Source organism: Sciurus carolinensis, chromosome 12 (assembly GCF_902686445.1).
Source record: "Sciurus carolinensis chromosome 12, mSciCar1.2, whole genome shotgun sequence".
NCBI lineage: Eukaryota > Metazoa > Chordata > Mammalia > Rodentia > Sciuridae > Sciurus > Sciurus carolinensis.
The window spans coordinates 115,750,438-115,770,592 of NC_062224.1; the positions used below are offsets into that span (position 1 = coordinate 115,750,438).

At 50.1% G+C, this 20,155-nt stretch overlaps 1 protein-coding gene across 1 annotated transcript in view; it reads left to right on the plus strand.

The window, feature by feature from the left end:
- Positions 1-20,155, plus strand: part of Ildr2 (immunoglobulin like domain containing receptor 2) — a 56,958-nt gene that overhangs the window by 28,108 nt on the left and 8,695 nt on the right. Inside the window, exons 5-8 of the mRNA XM_047519996.1 lie at positions 5,110-5,166; positions 7,694-7,840; positions 8,848-9,024; positions 17,009-17,122. Of these exons, the coding sequence (XP_047375952.1) occupies positions 5,110-5,166; positions 7,694-7,840; positions 8,848-9,024; positions 17,009-17,122 (495 nt within the window). The remainder of the gene's footprint in view (positions 1-5,109; positions 5,167-7,693; positions 7,841-8,847; positions 9,025-17,008; positions 17,123-20,155) is intronic.

Here is a 20,155-nt window from a genome sequence, read left to right on the forward strand (position 1 = left end):
CTGAAAACTCTTGCAGGCCCCCAGAGGTGGCCGATGTGCCTCCTTATGCTGGGCTGCTGGGGATGTATGGTTAGGGCATAGCCCCTACCCTAAAGGGTTTCCTTGCTGCCACTGGAGGCACAGGTGGGGGACCACTGTAACTGAGAGATAAGTCTCTAAGGAAGGCATGTACAGCCCCTAGGGAGAATGGAGGGTAGCAGCTTCTCAAAGCAGCATTCTTACAGAGTCTTGTCAGAACACATTTCAGTCTTGAGAAATGCTTATCTTAGTAAAGAAGGAAAGTAAATTCTGACTTGGGGGCCCGGCCTACCATGATGTGAGTGTTAGGGGTTTGGAGGAAATGTCCCCAGGACATGGTTGTCATGAAAGGTGCAAAGATAACACTCTGAAGAGTAGGAAGCTAGGCAAGGACTGAGTCTCTGGGGAAAAGCCCTTGACCAGATGTGGTATCCAAAAGGCAGAGGAAGACAGATTTGCAGGAAGAAAATCCTTTGACTTTAGTGAGTCTTGTGACACAGAAGCAGGTAACTAAACCGAGTTCTGCTCATGCTGCTGGATGCCTTGTGGGTGTGGGCAAGACTGAGGCTCTTGGGCATTGCATGGGGCCACGTCCTGTTACTGTTTCTGTCTGCACCTGCTTTATAGTAAACACTTCTTTGTTGAATGAATGAGTGAGTGAAGGGGTTGGAGACATCAGAGAAGCAAGCTGGCTCCCAGGAATATGTACAAGCATGTCAGTTGGGATGACTTCAAGGTGGCAATAGCAGAAAACAGCTCAAGTAGGCAGTGCTATAGACAAGATATTAGGTGTTTTTACAGTGCCTGTTTCTACTGTGAACATTCAACCCCGGGTACCTGGACATGCTTGGTGGTGGAGTCTGTGACAGTACGGCCTGAGCTTGGCACCTGTGTGTGCTTGCAAGGCTATTAGCAGGCCTCATTCATTGCGTGTATTCATGTGGAAATTTCTTTCAAGTAATGGATTTTGCAAGGTTTGGAGAAAACTGAGTGCTTACATGAAAATTGTATTTTCTAGGGATAGTTTGAGCTTTGGTTTGAAAAGAGTAAATGTGGCCTTCTGTCTGCAGGGTGTGCTTTCCGTCCTCTCCTCAGACATCAAAGTGACTTGTAATTGCCACTCCTAAGCGAAGTCCTGGAAGTGGCTTATAAGAACCGGTGGAGTGCTGCTGAACTTGGGATGTGTTGGCTGCCCGGGAGGCAGATGCCCGTTGCACACGGAGAGGAGAGGGCACGACTGCACAGTAGCATTGCTCGGGGTGTCGGGCGGGGCGGGAGCTGAAATCAAAATGATCATCATACGTGGAATTCCAGCACAAATCCGAGTTTCAGAAGCCTTTCACTCCAGTAAAATGCAAGCCATGGTGTAAAAGCCAGAGCTTTGCACTCGCTCGGCTGTGGATACAGTGATGGCCTCTGCTCTCCCCAGCTCCCCTGTGCTCTGGACTCTGAAGACATTGACTGTCACCCCTTCACTGAAGAGTCCGTCACCACACCACCCAGGACCAGGGGTACTCAAGAGCTCTGTGGGAGGCCTCCACCTTCTGAAGCGCTGGCTGTGGACTGTGGCTTCATGGGGCTGCTGGATGTAGCAACAGCCTTTGGAAATTTCTGATTCATATTTCTAATGTACTCTCTGCTTCTTTTAATTTTTTTTTTTCTGTTTAAAAAGTAAAATGGCTTAGAGTAACAATGGAAAGCCCCTTCCTTGTTCTCCAGGATGCCCTTTCTGGCGCCCGGAAATAAGACAGACTAACATTTGGTGTGTAATATTATTTGAAGTTTTAATTTGAACCCAGATGCTAGAGCTTACGTGCCTGTCCTTCCAGTGGGGGAGCAGAGCTAGTACACCGTTACGGTGGCCTGCAGAGCCTGTGGGGAGAGCCTGCTTTTGGTTTTCGTGCTGTGACCCTTCGGAGGCAAGTCTGTGTTCTTGGGCTCTGGAGAGTCCACAGGCATACTCTCTTTGGCTTGTCTGATGTTTAAAAGTGTATTAATTCATTGTCCAATGCTTGAAAATCATGATATTTCACATAAAATCTGGGGAATCTTGAATAATATGTTTGCCTCCAACTCTCGGGACAACTTCTGGGGTGGGGGCAACAGTGGCCTTTGGTGAGACCTGCCGTCCTTCTGTGCTTCACACCCACGAGTCTTCCCTGGTGTCTTACATCTGGCTGGCTGCACTCACTTACTTCGCATTGCCTGCTGGTCCCTGTATACATTTCAGTTTGCAACTCCAATCCCTGAGTATTGAGTTTGAGATATAGATAGGGTGAGTAGGTAATCAATTGCCCACACTAGAATTCTGAGAGTAAAAAGGGGTTGAGTTAATAAATAAACCAGGGTCATAGGCATAAGCCAGACAAACCCAGACATAGGGTATCCTCATTTTTATACTGCTACATTCAACTCCTTCTTCTTACCAAGGAGGAAACCCAGACCTAGGAAGGAGAAGTAATTTGCCTCTAGTAGTTACCAAGTAAACTCATGACAAATCTGCCCTATCTTGACTCCCATTCACTGCTTTTTCTAACATAACACACTGAATATAATCCATCTCCTCCTGGAATGTAGGGGTTTTATTATTAATAATTAACACATAACTAATGTCCTGCCAGCACCTATAAAGTGAAGCTTGCATTACCAATGGCATTTCTTTTGTGAATCTAACTAATGATTTGGACCACAGCATCTGCAGAGGTGTTCAAAGCACTGGTAGGTCAGAGAACAAGAGAGTCCACACATTTAAGTAGGTACGACAAGAGATATACTTAGACATGCCAACTGTCCAGACTGGAAAGAAAAAAAAAAAACCCACAGCAAACGTCCCCCACTAAGTCAGTCTGTGTTGATTGATCTGCTAACAAACCCTGCCTATGGATGGCTTGATTGACTTTGCCTGACAGTGAGTGTGAATGTGTCTACAAGACTGTCTGAGATCCCAATTTCCCACGTCTCTGACCAGCTGACTATTGCCCCCTTGAGTTTCCCAGAGATTCCTGTGTAGAGAACACTCCAGACGAGACCATATTTGCTTTCATCCCCTGCTCAGACTTTGGTCCCAAGCCCGTTTCATCTCCTACCGTGGGAACCGCACAGACCTCTCTTTATGTTTCTAGAAGCTGCAGTGACGGCTGGCCAGGAAGTCTCCTTTAGGGTGCTTTCCCCAGTGCCCCGTTTGGCTTCTGCCCGTCCTACTCAGGGATCTTGTGAGCAGCAGCACCATCTCACCAGATCAGCTGTGTGAACTGGAGAACAGAAAGAAGGAAGCTCCTCTGGCTAAGGCCTAAAGCAGAGTTGGCCCAAGTGACCCGCTGCTGTTCCCTGAGGGACAGGTGTGGGACCCCTGCAGGAGGCGTGACCAGAGTGCATGTTGCCACCTTGCTTCCTGTAGTTGAGGCCAGCTGAGAGGAGGCCAAGTGAGCAAGGTTCTCTTCTGCCCCACTCACTGATATCTTGTCCCGGTCACCACGTCCTCCCTGGTGTCCCGGAGTGTCCTTTTTCCTTTGCCCCTGGTTAGAACTTCTTTCCTGTGGAGTGCCTTATAGAAGACGGAAGTAGTGACCAGCTGTGACTTTCAGACTCAAAATGTACACATGGGCAGACTTCTCTCAGGCTAACAGGAAAGAGTCGTCTTCTAAATGAGCCAAAACCATATGCACGAATTTTATTTTTATATAGAGATAGGACTGTGAATGGGTATAAGAAAATGTAGATTGTGGATTTCCGTTGTTGTTTTTCAATCTGGACGATTAGTGTGTCTACATATACTTCTTGGTGTACCTGGGGACATGAGAAGCCTTGTTAGTGTTGACTCTCCTATTCTCAAGCCCACCAGCATCTTAAACTTCTCTGCATGTGCTGTGGTCCAAGTCATTGATTAGATTCACAACAGAAAAGCCGTTGATGATAGAAGCTGCCAAGTTATAGGCCCCAGAGCTCTGCTGTCCAGTAGCTGCACGTGGTTACTGAGTTTTTGAAATGATTAGTTGTTGATACTAGTATAAGTAACAATAACAACGGTTTGAATTAATTTTGTTTCTTTTGACGTTTTAAATATAATTACTAGAAAAGCTGAAGTAGTGTGTGTTGCTAGCCCCACGCCTCTGTTGGATGGTGCTGCTCTGGAGATGGAGGTCATGCCCCTCAGTGAAACAGGGCTTAGTTGGTTGCTCAGGTGGCCTTCACGATCACTGGGAGGAGGGAGGTTTGCTCCTTGGTTCCTGATGCAACACATGAGTGTATCACCAGTGTAAAGGCAGGCTTCAGCGTGGCGGAGTTATCCTAACAGCCTTTTCATTTACCTTGATATGGGAATCTGGTGAAGGCAGAGCATAGCTTTCTAAAAGTCAGGCTGGTTTTAAAAAGAACTGATCTCCCTCACGTCTTCCAGCATCTTGTTTCCTGTACAGCTCTGCCTTCCAGAGCCCATGGGGCACCTGTTCTGACACCAGCCATATCACACAGAAGGCACGTGGACCTGCCGCCAGCTGTGGGTGCCACATGGAAAAGCCGTGCCATCTACATATGTGCAGAGTGTTTCTGAAGCCAGCAGCAGAGAGGAGTGTGTAACTGGTCTAGCTTTATCTTTTCCTTGCCTTTGAAATTTTTAATCATTGAAACATCTTTAGACCATAAATAGAATCATGTAGCAAGATAATCCTAAGTTAAAACCAAATATGTACTTCTGTTTCTATATGGATGTAGGACTGTACGGATGTACAGAAATGTCTACTGAACATTTGGATGCAGATGGTTTGACTTTGTGTGAGGACGGGAAGGGTGTGTGAGTGAGGAGAGGTGGCATGTCAGTCTGCCCAAGCAGAACCTTTCCTATGGAGGTAGAGACCTCCTCCTGTCCATGGTCGGAGAGAAAGTCTGTTTCTGGCTCAGGGCAGGCTTCACTTAGTGGCTGCCCAAGGCTGACAGAGAAGTTTGCTTCTGCTGACAGAGCCCCCAGCCTGTGATGTGCCTCTCACAGCACAGACCAGTGTCCCCATGTGGGGTTGGCCATCACGGGGCCAGGTTCAGCTGCATTTTCCTCTGGAGTAACCTCTTTCCTTCTTCTTTTCTTTCTACTCCTTCCAGGCAGGACAGGGCTGCTTGCTGATCTCTTGCCCGGTTTTGCTGTGGAGATCATGCCAGGTATTCGGTCATTTGACTCTTTATTTGCTTAACTTGCTGTCACTCCATCTGTCCTGCTTCTGCATCTGTCACTGACTACTTGTTTCATTATTTTCATATTTGTCTACGCATGTCTGTGATCTTTTCCAGGTGAGCTAAACCCATTAGAAGAGCCTTTAAATTCTATTCCTTCTGTTCCTAGTCCCTAAAATAATAATAGGTAAGAATAGGCTGAGATGGGGACCCAGGCCCCGAGCGTCCGGCACGCAGCATCGTTGATGATCTCCATGCCTGCCTCAGCGTTTCAGCTGCTCCCAGAGAGCTGCGTCCTACCCACCCTCGTTCCTTATCCCACCCCTCATTCCCTGCTGTGTCTGCGTGTCCATCATGACATCACTGCCTTTTGTAATGCTACCAAAGATCTTTTTCAAACCTCAGGAAAGCTATCTGCTCCTCCTGCCTTGAGAAACACCCATCCTCACACCTCTGTTACTTGGTGCTTGATTTCGTGGGCTTACTAGGCCCCTTGCGTCCCTAAAGGCCCACAGCCTCCTGCCGCAGCACACTCTAATGAGGTGGTTCAGTTCAGTGCCACAGCCTCTACCCGCCAGCTCCAGTTTGAGGCAGCGCTGTGTTTCGTGGTTGACAGAGGCTCAGGGAAGCAAGTGAAGGGCTGGGGTTGTGGCTCAGTGGTAGAGCACTTGCCTGGCATGTGTGAGGCCCCAGGTTCAACTCTCAGCACCACATGTAAATAAATAAATAAGATAAAGGTCCATCCAGAACTCAAAAAAAAAAAAAAAATATATATATATACATATAAAAGAAGCAAGTGAAGTATGGTGGGGAGGTACCCAAATCAAGGAGCAGGAAAAGGTGGGATTTAGTCTTGCTTTGGAGAGTTTCTGCCAGAATTTTAAGAGTTTCCTAAGAACAGCAGAGAGATACAAGTTTCAAGAAATATCTGGAGCCTTCATAGTTGAACTTCACTAATTATTCTTCCATGAATTCTTCTGTGCTTCCCACCCAGGTGTTCTTCTTATTGATGTTGCTCCCAAGGACACCAAGAGATAGCTCTTTATAATCCCCCTTGTCCAAAGTTCCTGCAGTTTGTAAGCATTTGTACACACACACACACACACACACACACACACACACAGAGCTATATAAGTGGGAATTACTGTTTTTCATCCAAAAAAGACATTTCCTATCCACCTGAATTTCCCTTCCTCTGGTTCCAAGAATCCTTTCATGGATAACATTCTTTGTTTCTCCAACGTAACCTGCCAGTCCATTATCTTTAACTGCCTGACCACAGTTGTGGTCCCTCCTCCACTCAGCTCATCCGAACAGTGGGCTCATATCCATCTCAGTGCTAAGGCCAAGGCCTCCTGCTGTCTATGGTCCTCAGTAGGCATGCTCCCCAGATCTCTGCCCCCGCCATGGGAGAGGGGCACCTGGGTGATCCGGAGGGTTTCAGGTGGGTAGGTGAGGAGTGACCTTCAGGAGACATAAGCTGTTCATTTTCTCTCTGGGGAAATAATGTTCTCATCAAAAGCCCCCTAACTTCATAGTCTCAGTCTCCCAACGACATGTCCATTTAATTGAAGGACTATTTAATAATTAAAATTTAAGAAAAAGAATGGGTACTTGAGGGGTTTGGGGTAAGAAAGCTGTCAACCAAAATGAACTGGTTTAGTCTTTTGGCTTTTAAGGGAAAGCATGACTCACTTCAGTCTGTCCAGGCTCCAGGGAGGGTTGGGTCCTGTTGCCCAACTCAGTCAAGTCATGTAGGGTCACGGCCATTTTTATCTAAGCCAGATAGAATTTGCTTCCTTTCTCTTCATCTTTGAGATGGCACCTGTTCACGCTTGGCTTGGCCCAGCCTGCACCTCGGCCTTGACCCTCGCCAGACCCTGAGCATGAGTCCTGGGCGACTGTCCAGCTTGAGTGTAATCCCCAGACCCATTCTCAGGGATAGGCACAGTGCCTTCTCTGCTGGATAGTTGTCCAGCTGTAAGCCAAAGGTTTGGGTCTCAGCCCTGGCGCTGAGTACAGGACAGTGTTCTAGGGTGGTCTGCAGGGAAAGCAGATGAGTGTGTCCAGGCCTAAACCTGAAGATGGTCTACCCCAGGGCCACATAGACACAGAGGACTGTGTTCGGGGCCTGTACTTTTATACACAAGATTAATTTGACTCTAAAGAGGAGTTGGCCCAGCCCCCCCCTTCCTCGTCCAGCAGGTGAGGCTCCCTCCCCAGCCAGGACTCCTGCTCTTGTCCCTCCTGATTCTGAGGCTGCAGTCAGCTTGGTGGGCCTGTCCCCAACCCCAGCACTGCACTGCCCACCCAGGATAGCTCTCCTCACTGCCTTCCGCTCCTCCAGAGCCCGGCGCTCACTCTCAGAGTCCTGCTGAGTTGGGGCTCCCTCCCTGGAGGATGTGCCTTCCCCAGGTCCCTTCCCCCACCTCCTTTCACAGGGACACACCCTTTGGTGCGCCCTGTCCTGAAGGTGGGCTGCCTTGAGTGTGGGTTTCTCTGTGCGTCCTTCCAGAGTGGGTGTTTGTGGGCCTGGTGATCCTGGGAGTCTTCCTCTTCTTCGTCCTGGTGGGGATCTGCTGGTGCCAGTGCTGCCCCCATAGCTGCTGCTGCTACGTCCGCTGCCCGTGCTGCCCAGACTCCTGCTGCTGCCCTCAGGCCTGTGAGTAAAGAGCCCTGGGGAGGTGTGGGGCGGTCAGAAGGTGCGTCACCTCTCCATCCAATAGCCGTGCACCCGAGTCCTCCTCCACCTCCTTTCCTTCCACCCGGAATGTTGGTCATCCCAGACCCCATCTTCTGCTGGAGCCCCGGCTTCAGGGATCCTCCTCAGCCCCTGCATGCCTGCCTCCGTGTTCTCATCCACACCTTCACATGCGCTTGGAGTCCATGGACATTACCAATGAAAGGCCGGCAGCTGGCCATGTCGTGGAGAAGCTCTACCCTCTCCTCAGCCATTCAAACCAGAGGAACCTTTGGTCATTCTCTTCCCATGTAGAGAACCTCCTCTTTTTACATGCAGTGTGCAAACCGTGGCCTTTGGGGACCACCCAGCAGCCCCTGATGAGTGTCCTTTACTCCCATGATGAACAAGACCCAACAGGGACTAGTCCCGCGGGGATTCAATTGTACCTTACTAGCCAAGCCCACATAGGCACTGAGTTTGGCATCCCTACCACAAGCCAGACACGCACTGGAAGAGAGAGGCACACTGTGCGTCTGTGGTATCTGTAGGGGTAGCAGTGTTAGGAGGCCTCAGGTCATTTGCTTGACTTTTGAAGTCACCCAGCCAGGGCCACATGGCAACCCACTGCTCTCTTCCCCTCTCCAGAAGAGGTTCTGGGCCTCCTGGAAGCAGCCCTGTGCCAGGTCTCCTCAGAGGCCTGAGGCAGTCTGCAGACAGTGGGCTGCTGAACCTGGGGACGCTGCTGTGACAGCTTCCAGGACCACATATTTACCTATGTCAGGTACTGAGCACGGAAATCCCTTGTATTTTTGCTCTTCGGTGGAGCTGAGTGGTCCTGTGCAGAGTGGCCCTGCTGGGTCAGTTTGGTCCTAGGAGAAGACACACATGTCCACGAGCTCCCTTGAGAGTGTCCTCAGGGATTTCTGGTGTGAGGGTTGTGGAGGGTGGGACAATGTAATCTCTCTTGCTCTTCATCTCCTCCACAGTGTACGAAGCAGGGAAAGCGGCCAAGGCCGGGTACCCTCCCTCTGTCTCCGGTGTCCCTGGCCCTTTCTCCATCCCCTCTGTCCCTTTGGGAGGAACCCCCTCATCTGGCATGCTGATGGACAAGCCGCATCCACCTCCCTTGGCACCAAGTGACTCCACAGGAGGAAGCCACAGTGGTAATCGTAGTTCCAGACTGCCCTGCCCGGGGCTTGTCCTTGGCCCCTGCCCAGTTCCTGGCTGATAAGTACAGTCTGTTCAGTGATGTATCTTTTGGAAAGTTATCTGCATTCCAGAAGTGGGGTCCTTCTGGCCACGTCCGGTATCCTTTGGAGTGCATCTTGGGCTTTCCCAGGCTGGAGGACCCTGCTGACCCTGCTTCCTTCCTAGGTGCCCGGTAAGGAGGACTAGGAGAAAGAGCTGAGGCACTCCTTGAATGCTGATCTTGCTGTTAGATAGTTATTCCACCCCTGCCTGGTGTTCGGGACTGTCCATGGCACGCTGAAGGACAGTGTGATACACGGGACGTGGCTGCTCTAACAAGCAGCGTGGTCTTGCAGGGACAGAGGTGGGCCCTGATTATGACATTCAGATGCTGGTGTGCACTCGGTTCAACCATGAAAGAGCTGGAGTTGTTATGGAACCTTTAGGAGGAGGCCTGGTTTGTGCTGGGCCTGGAGGAATGAGCAGATTGGGAAGTGAGCGGGTTGCTGAGCAGGACGGCCAGTGTGGTGAAGCCCAGAGCTGGGAGGACAGGTGTGAGTGCTGGACAGCCTGGAAGGAGATGGAGGGGCCATGCAGCCCCTCTAGAGGGCTGGGCTTGGCGTGTGAGCCAGCAGGAGTGCGGCGAGCAGATTCCTGCGTGGGGTGGCAAGGTGGCAAGCGACAGGGCAGGGGGCGAGAGCGGGACCAGAGACCATGAGCCAAGGTCTGACCCAGTGGTTGGTGGGGTTACGATGGAGACATTGGGGGTTGAACAGCAGGGGTGAGCCTGAGAGGAACTCGAAAGAAGTGGGAAGACTTTGGAGAATGAGGGACAGGGGTCTCAAGACACCCCGAGTTGTCTCGTAGTCCAGGCCACTGCCAAAATGACGCACTGGCCAGGAGAGTCAAGCTGGGTGACAATCAGCTCCTTTGGGGCCTGATGAATCTGTGCAGAGGTAGAAGTGTGGGCACGGGCAGGGGAGGGTGGAGAGGTAGAGGCGTCAAGGTGCAGCTTTCCTGGAGGCACCTGAACAGGATCACAGGGTGGAGGAGGTTGAGACTCTGTGTCTGGTAGCTTCAGAAGGTGATTTTTAAATTCCTAGATTCCATGAGCCACCAGGGTTGGCGAATCAGACATCTCGTGCTGCGGGCCTCTGGGCGGGTGTGCAGCCCACCGCCTGCCTGGAAGGGGCGCGTGTCCTCGGTGAGGGATCAGTGTTTGTGTTTTTCCCTCCCTGGAACTATTAGTGGAATCCTGACGTCTGAGACAGGGAATGAGTCACACACTGAGGGGTGAAAGTTAATGAGCAAGGACACACAGAAAATGAGAGAGGTAAACCGTGCTCTTTGTGTCCCCAGAGGATGGAGTGGGCAGAAGAGCTACTGCGGGGACTGTCCCCTCTTCATCTGCTGCTTCCCTGTGTCCCTAGTCTCTTCTCCCCCTTCCCGCTGGCACTTGCCCTTTCTTCCCTTTAATGCTCATCATCCTAAGTGATGCCACTCGTCGAGGCAGATCATTGTCCTCTCCTGGCTTCAGCCTTTCCTGAGTGCCTGGTTGTTGCAGTTTAGTCATTTGGTCCCACCCTGCCACATTAACTGCAATTAGAAGTGGCTTTTAAAATAGAAAAGTGTATCATTGCACATAATGAGACATCCCAAAGTAAGGTGGTTAGCTCCAGGAGTGGCTGGCCGCACAGTTTGGAGCGTCCCCGAAAGAACTAGCTCTCTCACCATCGGTGCTCTCATCTGAGCACATCCCCTGGCCTCCACGGCTGGCTGCCCTCGTGATCCATCGGTGGTAGCAGTAGTTCAGGTATGAAGTGCATTCAGAGAGAGAGGAAGGTTGCTTCATCCTTGTGCCTCATTTCCCAAGAGTGAGAGAAAATTCCCAAGAGCTCCTCCCTACCTAGCAGCTTTATTGGCCAGAGTCGTTCCCCATGCCCATTCCTGCAGAGGCCTACATAACTATTGACCTTGAAAAGGAACACAGTTCGAGTCTGTTGGCCCAGAAACAGAGCAAAGATGGCCACCAGTCAGTCAGAGCCGGTCTGGCCCATGCCATCATCGTGTCCTGGAGTCAGGATTTAGTTTGTCACGGTCCCCATGGACACATCTCATGCTCATGGTCCCAAGGTAGCATTAGTGTTGGCCTTTGACTAATTCTCCGTTTAAAGAGGTGGCTTAAGCCAATGTAGATTGTTCCATAGAGAACAGTACAATGTTAAGAAATGTTCATTTGTAAAAATGTAAGTTTAGCTTTATTTATATTTGCATGCTACCTCAATTCCAGGGTAATCGGCTAGCACAGCAATTTTTCAGATTACCTGTGTATATGCTACTCTTCGGAACACTGCAGGGTGAAGGCTTCTTCGGGGAGCCGTGTAGAGGCCGTTCCGTTGGTTCCTGTGTGGGTGGGGGAGAAGGGACCAGATTCCCTCTCTTGAGCTTCCTGGCAGTTACCGGAGATCTTCTCCCATACAAGGAAGGGAGCTGGCCTCCTCCTGTCCAGGACCCCGCCTGCAGCTTCCTGAGGGTCCTTTCTATTGGCCTCCGCCCCACACCTGTTCCCAGCCCTCCGCTCCCTCCTCCCTCCCTCAGTACCTTTCCCGTGAGCAGTCAGGGTGCATCGAACCTCACCCGTTGAAGAACGAACCGGCCCCTTCCTCTTCACGGAGCTCTTAGCGAGCTTTGACTACTAGTGCCCGTTTCCCTGCTGGCCCTCAACTCACTCCATCTCGCCGTGCTCTCCACCTCTCCGCGGCCCGGCCCTGCCAGGTGCCCGACTGCTCTGTCGGCTGGATGCTCCTGCGTCCGCACACCCTGCCCACACACCTTCCTGCCCTTCTGAACACGGGCAGCTCTCCCTCCCGTCCCTGGGTGCTGGCTCTTCTTCCTCTGTGTCTTCCAGACGTGGGTGTCCCTGTGCCCGCTGGTGTCTCCTGGGAAGTCCTTTCTACTCCCCGCCATCATGCTGGTGACGCCCACTCGTTACTCCAGCCTCTCTTCAGTCCCATCCCAGCTGCCCTGGGCCTCTCCACCTGACATCTTGCAGGCCCATGAACCCCAGTCTCTGTGAAATGGGGTCCACCTGCTGCTTGTCCACCTCATTGTCTCAGGGATGGCATCTTCACCCAGTCACCAAGCTACAGGGACGCTCGCCTACCCCTGCCTTCCTCCTCAGTCCCCACCCCGTGGTCACCAGGTCCTCCAGATTGTACTCGAATGGCCTTGGCCTGCTTCGTTCTCCTGTCTGTACTGCAGCTGGTCCTCCATGCCATCACCTCTACCTGCTTAGTGCTCCGTCTCCTTCCTGGCCTCCACATCCCCTCCTGTCCTGCTCTAACCCACTTGATTTCAGTCTCCCGGGCCTCCACTCATCCTTTGTGGAAAAGAATTGAGTAGGGTTTTGAAATGTCATTTTCAAAATTAATAAGGATGTGTCTCTATATATACACACATCTATATATGCATACATGCCTGCTGTATGTATACAGAGATATGCAAATTTTAAGAATCACTTCTCCCACAGTTGAGCTGCTCTCACCCTGGGGGTGGAATCTGGCAGCTGCTCCACCATCCATAACCAGCCTTGCTAAGCTCGTTAAGACAGGACAGGAAGAACAGGGCTACGTGCATGGAAGTCTAGGACAGAGACTTCTTTCTCAAGTTTTATATGTTGGATTTTGACTGCAAAGCAGAAATTAGCTGAAAAATAGTTGATCCTTAATTGGGTCAAAAGCATCCAATCCCTTAAGAGTTTTTGAAATCGTGGTTTGACATCAGAGGGACTATCCCTGCCTCCCCTCTCCAGCAAAGTCCACGCTGGCAAGGCTGATAACTGAGAAGTATAAAGTGCCACCCCAAGCAAAGGCTGGGCCAGACCTGACTTGAAAACAGGAATAAAGCAGCCATTGACCTAAACTGAAACATCACCAGGAAAAGAGCCATTTCCCAGATCTGTTGGCTTTGGCCAACAGTCTGTGACATTTCTTATTAAAATATCAGAGTTCTATGATCTTCAAGTTACAGGTGAAAATCAGTCTGATCCCATTCTCTGTTTTCAAATCAAGAAATGTTTCATGAGTGCCTACAAGTCTTCCCTGCCCTCAAGGGCTGCAGAGCCTAGCAAAGAGGTGACTGGGAACTGTGATGGAAATAAAGTGAGTAAGAGTTACGAGGCCACAAATGGAAAAACCTGTGATGTGGGGTCAGAAAGGAGACTCCTCTCTGAGGAGAGGAGGAGCTGGGGAGGTCTTCTCTCTTGGGCACGTGGGCAACACAGAGCCAGTTTCTCTGGGATGAGAGAATGATTTAGTGTGCCATCCAGCCCAGTTTGTAGCTTACCATTAAAGAAGACAGCACAACCACCAACAAAATCCTACACCTTTTAAAGGGAGAATTGTCTAGAATTTTAGGTTACCAAAACCAAATGGAGGATGCCCATAAAGTCTAAAGATCAATACTTTGCCCCTGTCTTCTTTTGACCAATTAGAGGAATTCCTAATTGCGACTGAGAAGTCAAAGCTGGAAGGATCTGGCACTGTGGAATCTCTATCACGCCAGTATGGAGAGACAAAACTGTTGTCTTAAGGCAGCTGTTTTGCTACTGTGACTAAATGACCCGATCAGCCCAGCTGTAGAGAAGGAAAGGTTTATTAGGGCTCACAGTTTCAGAGGCCTTAGTCCACAGAAGGCCAGCTCCATTCCTCGGGGCTCAAGTCGAGGCTGAACATCATGGTGGAAGAAGGTGGCAGAGGGAAGCAGCTCACACATGGTGATGAGCAAGCAGAGAGACTCCACTTGCAAGTTACAAATGTACACCCCAGAGCCAGGCCCCAATTCCCGCCTCCTCCAGCCACACCCACCACTTCAGTGACCACTCGGTTAATCCCTGTCAGGGGGTTAATTCACTGATGGTGTTAAGATTCTCACAACCCAATCTTTCCTCCTCTGAACCTTCCTGCAGTGTCTCACACGTGAGCTTTTAGGGGACACTTCACATCCAAACCCTAATAACTGCCCTCTTTGTTTGAGGCTGTAATCACTGTGACTTTTCAGAACCTGACCACCTATGCACAGATGCTCGAATCTGTATCATGATGAGGAGTGCAATTTTTATAATGACACAGAAAACAATCTAAGCTGCAGCCCACGTTGCAATTAACCGAAGCTCCTCCAGCTGCTGCTCGGCATGACTGCCTCTCTGCTGGGGACAGCTGGTTCCATGTGGCGACGGCCCCCCATGTGACCTCATCCCAGTGCCACTGAATGCTTACCATATCAGTGTCTCACCGCTGAGAACTCCTGGATGGGCCCCGGCTGCAGGTGGAGCAGCGCCTTCCCTCGGTCCTGCAAACACGCTGGAGTTCTTTACTTGGAAATAATCGCTAGAATTGATAACCACAAAACATCCCAACCTTACTGCTCCCTCAGGCTACCATTCAAGCCTTTCCCTTCCTGATCAAAATTCTCCAATACACCACCTACCCACATGGCTGCTGATGCCATAGCTTGTGATCCATGAACTACGCTTTCTGCTCTCAGTTTTTCTTCATTCATGCTTTCGTTCGTTCATTCATTCATTCATTCATGCATGCATTCTCTGAACACCCGGGCTTTTGAGTGTCTGTGATGTGCCGGCTCTGTGCCAAGTGGTAGGGACGTGGAGGTGAACAGAGGCCCCTTGTACTTTTCTCCAGACAGTTTGTAGTTTATGGATGGACACTGTACTGGAAGTGCTCTTTCCTAAGGACCCACATCCCCACCCATTCCCAGGCTGGCAGGGACCCAGCACACACTCAGGGAGGCGCGGGAAGACTGAATGATAAGGATTCTTTTCCTTCAGGAATCTTTGAGAAGATGAGGCAATTATATAAACGACTTGAAACAAACTAGAATGTATTGAGGCCACAATAAAAGTTCCAGCTAAATGACTCGTAAATTAGCAAGAATGTCAAAGCAGAAAAAGAGAGAGAACTTTTCCAGCCCTGAGAATCAAAGAAAGCCCTTTGGGTGAGGTGACATCTGAGCCGCCCCTCGTGCGTGATAACAGAGCCGCTGGTGCTCCTCTGATTGGGCCTCAGTTGTCCCCTCTTCTTTCAGCGATGATTGGAAGTGTGGAAAGTGTCCTTTGCACTTTGTGGACATGGAAACCGAGTCCTGCAGGCCTGCGTTTGTTCAAGGCCCCTCCGAGAACCAGCAGCGGCCTGCCTCCAGCATGCCCCTTCCCCGATTCCAGCCTCATCATCAGACGGAGCTGCCTGGTACAGACGAAGCACTCCGTGGGATAATTGCATTTTAATTGAACTGTCTGTACTACTCTGCTAACGCCTCTGCAGAGATGGGAGAATGTATAGCTTGATAAATAAAACACATTTCTGCTAATAATTGCTTCCACATAAGGATTATGGATCTAACCCCTGGAGAAACCACTGAAAATCACGTGCTGAGACTCCTAACTTTTTTCTCTTTTTTCCCTTCTATTTCACAATTTGAGGTGGCTGTGGACTGCCCAGCATGTTCTCATGTAGAAAATCAGTGCACCTGCAAATGGGTGTGTGGGCGGCTTCTCTGCCTTCAGTGCCTGGCTTGGGATTAGGGGGCTGTGGAATTCTCTATTTTAATCTTCCATGGAGAGAGCTTCGTCTATAGTCAGCGTAGCGTGTCCAGAGACTGTCAAGCCGATTTCCTCTGGAGGCCAATGCACTCTTGTGCTTTCCCCATGGTGTTGCCCCAATTTGGGAACAGGGTCCCTGGGGCTTGGCTTGCTCCTTTCATCTGCCGTATGGTCCTACTGACCAGAAGACAGGACCAAGCTGCCGACTGTACAACCCATAGCTCACCTGAAAGCAGCCCTGCTCTGGGTTTTACCTGTCTTCTTCCTCTGCCTCTCCTCCTTAGACTCTCAGAGGCAGGATGCCCTGGGTCAGTCCAGGTCATTCCTGGAGAAGAGGTGAAATCCCTGAGCTCCTAGGTTCCCAACCACACGATGAGGATAATAGCAGTGCGGCCTCGGGCAGTGCGAGGCAGGAGTACCTAGCAGACACTTAGCACAGCACCAGCACATGTTCAGTGGCTTGTGCATCTCCTTCCAATTGCTGTTCTGTCCCCATTCCGTCGTTCCTGCCTCTTTTACCCCCTGCTTCTCCTGTCTGTGCAGTAGGCTGCTGATGTCTGACCACACTTGGGACTGTCCTTGGTGGGACTGGAGTGGTCCAGGGCTTACGCAGTCCTGGCGATGCCTCATGGAGAGGCAGGAGATGGTGCATCTCTCCTGCTTTAGTTGTGTATTTATTGAGCCCTGAAAACAGCATCTGTTTGTAACCACATAGCTGCAGGTTGAATTAATCGTGTCTAAAACATGGTGTTCCTTTTCCTAGAAGGAAAATGCTAAGGAATGAAGTGGAGCCATGGTTGGAAACCATGTGTGTCACATTTGTCGTGCACAACTGTGCGTGGAGTCTAGAATCTAATCTTAGCTTTTAGGCGCCCCTCCGCCCAATTTAGGGAGGGCCTGTGCCATCTCCCAGATGGCTAGAGGTGATGTTTGGGTACCTGTGCTCCTCCCACCAAGGGGAGGTGCGAGCCTCAGGCTGTGGGGCGACAAGTGTCCTGAATCTAGAAATCTAGGTCTGTGTAGACCTCCCCTCCCCCATGGAACTCACACGTGTACAGCAGACGAGCCTTAAGTGGAGCTGTAGGATCTCAGAAGACGGGAAGCACCAGCGGAAATGATGATACTATGCTGCCTGGGAGTTTGTCGTCGACCTGTAGGTCTGCGTTCCAGTGCACCCCCCACTAGAGGGGGTCCCAGGTCTGGGCCCGTGTGTGCCGATCGTGATCTCTGGGTGATTTGAAAGGAGTTGTTATCATGGGGAACCAAGTCTGCCTGGTGAGACGGCTGCTTCCTTCACCTCATGTCTTCCTTTTTTAGCTCACCTTCTTGTGCTTTCTCAACAGTTCGCAAAGGTTACCGGATCCAAGCAGACAAGGAGAGAGACTCCATGAAGGTCCTGTACTATGTGGAGAAGGAGCTGGCTCAGTTTGACCCAGCCAGAAGGATGAGAGGCAGATGTGAGCATCTGTTGGTTTTATGTGCTCCGTGTGATGCAGGACTGAGTAGCTGCTCGGGCAGCGACGGGGCTGCAGAGCCAGAGCCTTTGGGGTGCTGGCAGCTCTGGTTCACCAAAGGGAGTGAAGGGGCTTCTGGGGCAAAGAGTAGGGCAGTCCCACACCCTTGGTTTATGTTGGGTGTCTCCAGGGTACAGCCAGAATACTCAATAGAGCGCTGTGGCTTCTTAGTCCTAGGGCTAGAAAGGGTTATTAGAACACATCCCCCTGCCCCCTTTAAGGACGTGCACAACAATGACTTAACATCTGGAGCTCAGCAGCAGTTCTTTTCCAGCATGAAGGGCCCAGTCTTGAAGTGAGCTTCCCACTCGACTCCGTGAGAGTAAAAGAAGAGCCTAGCAAAGTGACTCTGGGAAAGAGAGCTGCCTTTCCTCCCAGATGCCCAACCATAGCAATGAGGGCTGGGCAAGAGGCTGCTCCTCTCTTCAAAGGACTTTTAATTACCAAGTCTGGAGGTGGTAGGGCCCCAACCCCAACTTACGCACAGCCCTTGCAGACTCTGCAGCTGACGGAGCTGATTCTTTGGGGTAGATTCCAAATTACTGTCTGTCATGGGATGCAGAACAGAGCAGGTCTGCGGGGATGGCTGACTACCAGAGGGTGCTGGCAGGCTTGGCGGTGAGGTCAGGACATGCTTCCTTTGAACCCTCCTCTTCTTGGAACCGAAGAGAGACTTGATGGAATTGTTGGGGAAACAGTCCCAGACTACAGGAGCTTTATTCAGATGAAGGACAACATATTCCACCCAGTTTGCGATTCTAAATCCAGCCCGTCTGCTGCAGCCATTGCTGCATCCTCCCACCTCGCTGACTATAAAAAGACCATCTCCAGATTGGAGCGTCAGGGATGCAGATGTCACTGCACTTGACGAACGAGTTGTAGCAGTGTTGTCATGGATCCTGGAGGGCCAGACACAGAGTCAGGGATCAAGGAGAAGCCCAGGCGGGAACTCCGTGAATCTCACAGCTCAGAGAGAAAGTCAACAACTAACATGAAAACTGAAGAACGGATTCTTGTCCAGGTGGTGCCTAACTGGCTTGATTAAAATGGTCTCCAGGGCTCAGCTGGTCAGAAGGTGGTAGATCTCAGAGTCACTTAGGGACTGCCTGGTCAACTTTTGTAGTTATAGATGAGGAAACAGAAGGCCATAGGGGGACAGTGACAGAAGCAGGAGTAGAACCGAGGTCTTCTGATTCCCAGTCTTACGATATTTACAAGTTTTTGAGCTAATGGTGGGTAGCTCTCTATGGTAGTCTCTTTTGAGACCACAGACTCCTCATTCCTAGGACTCCCGACTGATGGAACTGGAAAGGACTCTGAGGTTGTAGAATCCAGAGGAGGACAGTGATGCAGAGAGGAAAAGTGGCCAGCATCAGTACTCAGGGCCAGTGCTGGGATGAAGCCCAGATCATTGGAATCCGCAGGTTAACATTATAACAAATGCATGGAGGTGAAGTGGAATAGGTGAACCTTACTTTGAAAGGTTGGTTTTGTTCCTGAAGAGCAAAGTAAACCTGAGGGTGGGTCACAGAATGGGCAATCTTGGAAGTCTTATTATAACATGGATCTCATGGTTTCAGAGTAAGCCGGGAGTCATAGATTCTGTAAGAATTGGGAGTTTGAGGGCAGGCTCATGAATTTGCCAGGCAGTCTGGCCCTTATTTGCCTTGCCCTTGTAAGTGGTGGGTTGCCCTTGGGATGTTTTAAGCCTGAACATTCTAGAGCAGGGGTCAGCAAACAATATCCCCCGCTCCAAAGATGTTCCAATTTCTATTTTTATAAGTAGAATTTTATTGGAACACAGGCATCCCCTGAGTCCCTTACGTATAATCTCTGACTGCTTCATGTTCAGCAGTAGAATTGAGTGGTTGTAACGGTGGTGGCTCACAAAGCCCAGTGGCTTTCCAGTTTGCCTAATCCTGTCCTAGTACCTCACTGGCTGCCTCTGAACTGGGGATGTTGATGTCTCTGTTCAGTTGGCAGCAATTTTAGTGTAATTCATATCCCGGAAAGTTTGTTCTAGGAGTGGTGAAACAGAGATAGCTCTCATTACCTGAGGGATGAAAGAAGTCATGTTTTCTGAAATTTAAGGAAAGTCCTGAGCCAACAACATTATTTTACAATGGTCTCACTTTGGTGCATTTAAATTTTTATTCTATATGGTTCCTAGGAAATTGGAATTCACAGGACTCACAAGAGGGAACAGTCTAGATTTGATTAATCAAAAGTATCTCAGTTATTTTCCTTTAACATAAGCAGAAACTACTCCATTCTCCTTGAGAGGAAGAAACATTTTAAAAATCAGATTATAATTCAAAACCAACTGATCACATGATTGAACCTAATGGCAGTCACGGTAAAGGCTGTGTCCCTGGTGAGACAAGGCTAGGAGGTGTGGCATGGGGGGTGCCTGTCTCACTGCTGTGCAAAATTCTGTGTTCTTCCCAGGACTTTGGAGCTCAGAGAGGAAAACCAGAGGGGACAGGAGACACGTTTGTGCTTCCCACATCTTATCTTGGCTTACATCTTGCTCAATAGCCAGACTTTAAGCCTAGTAAATATTGTTTTTAATAATATTTTCAAAGTCCTAATAACAAGATCTTAGAAAACAAATGGATTCTGTTACATTACAAATAGGCTCGCTCAATTTATTTTTTAAATAAAATGAAATTCAATATATCTCAAAGCTCTCTGACAGCATCCCGTCCCCCTTTAATTTCCAGACTGTGGTTTTGATCCTTTTTTCACAAGTGCTTTGCAAAAAGCTACTTAGGAGATGAGGAAGCTGTGACTAGACACACCCTCGCATATTAGCTGGGACGGGAGCACAGAGTCCATGGACCCTCAGGCAGCCCACGTCCCTGTCCTTCCCACACCTCCAAACAGTGGCTGGCCCATCATGGCCACACACTGGCATGCTCGCTGGCCAGGGGAAGAAGTCTCTCCAGGCCTGGGGAGTGGACCTGGTGCCATTTG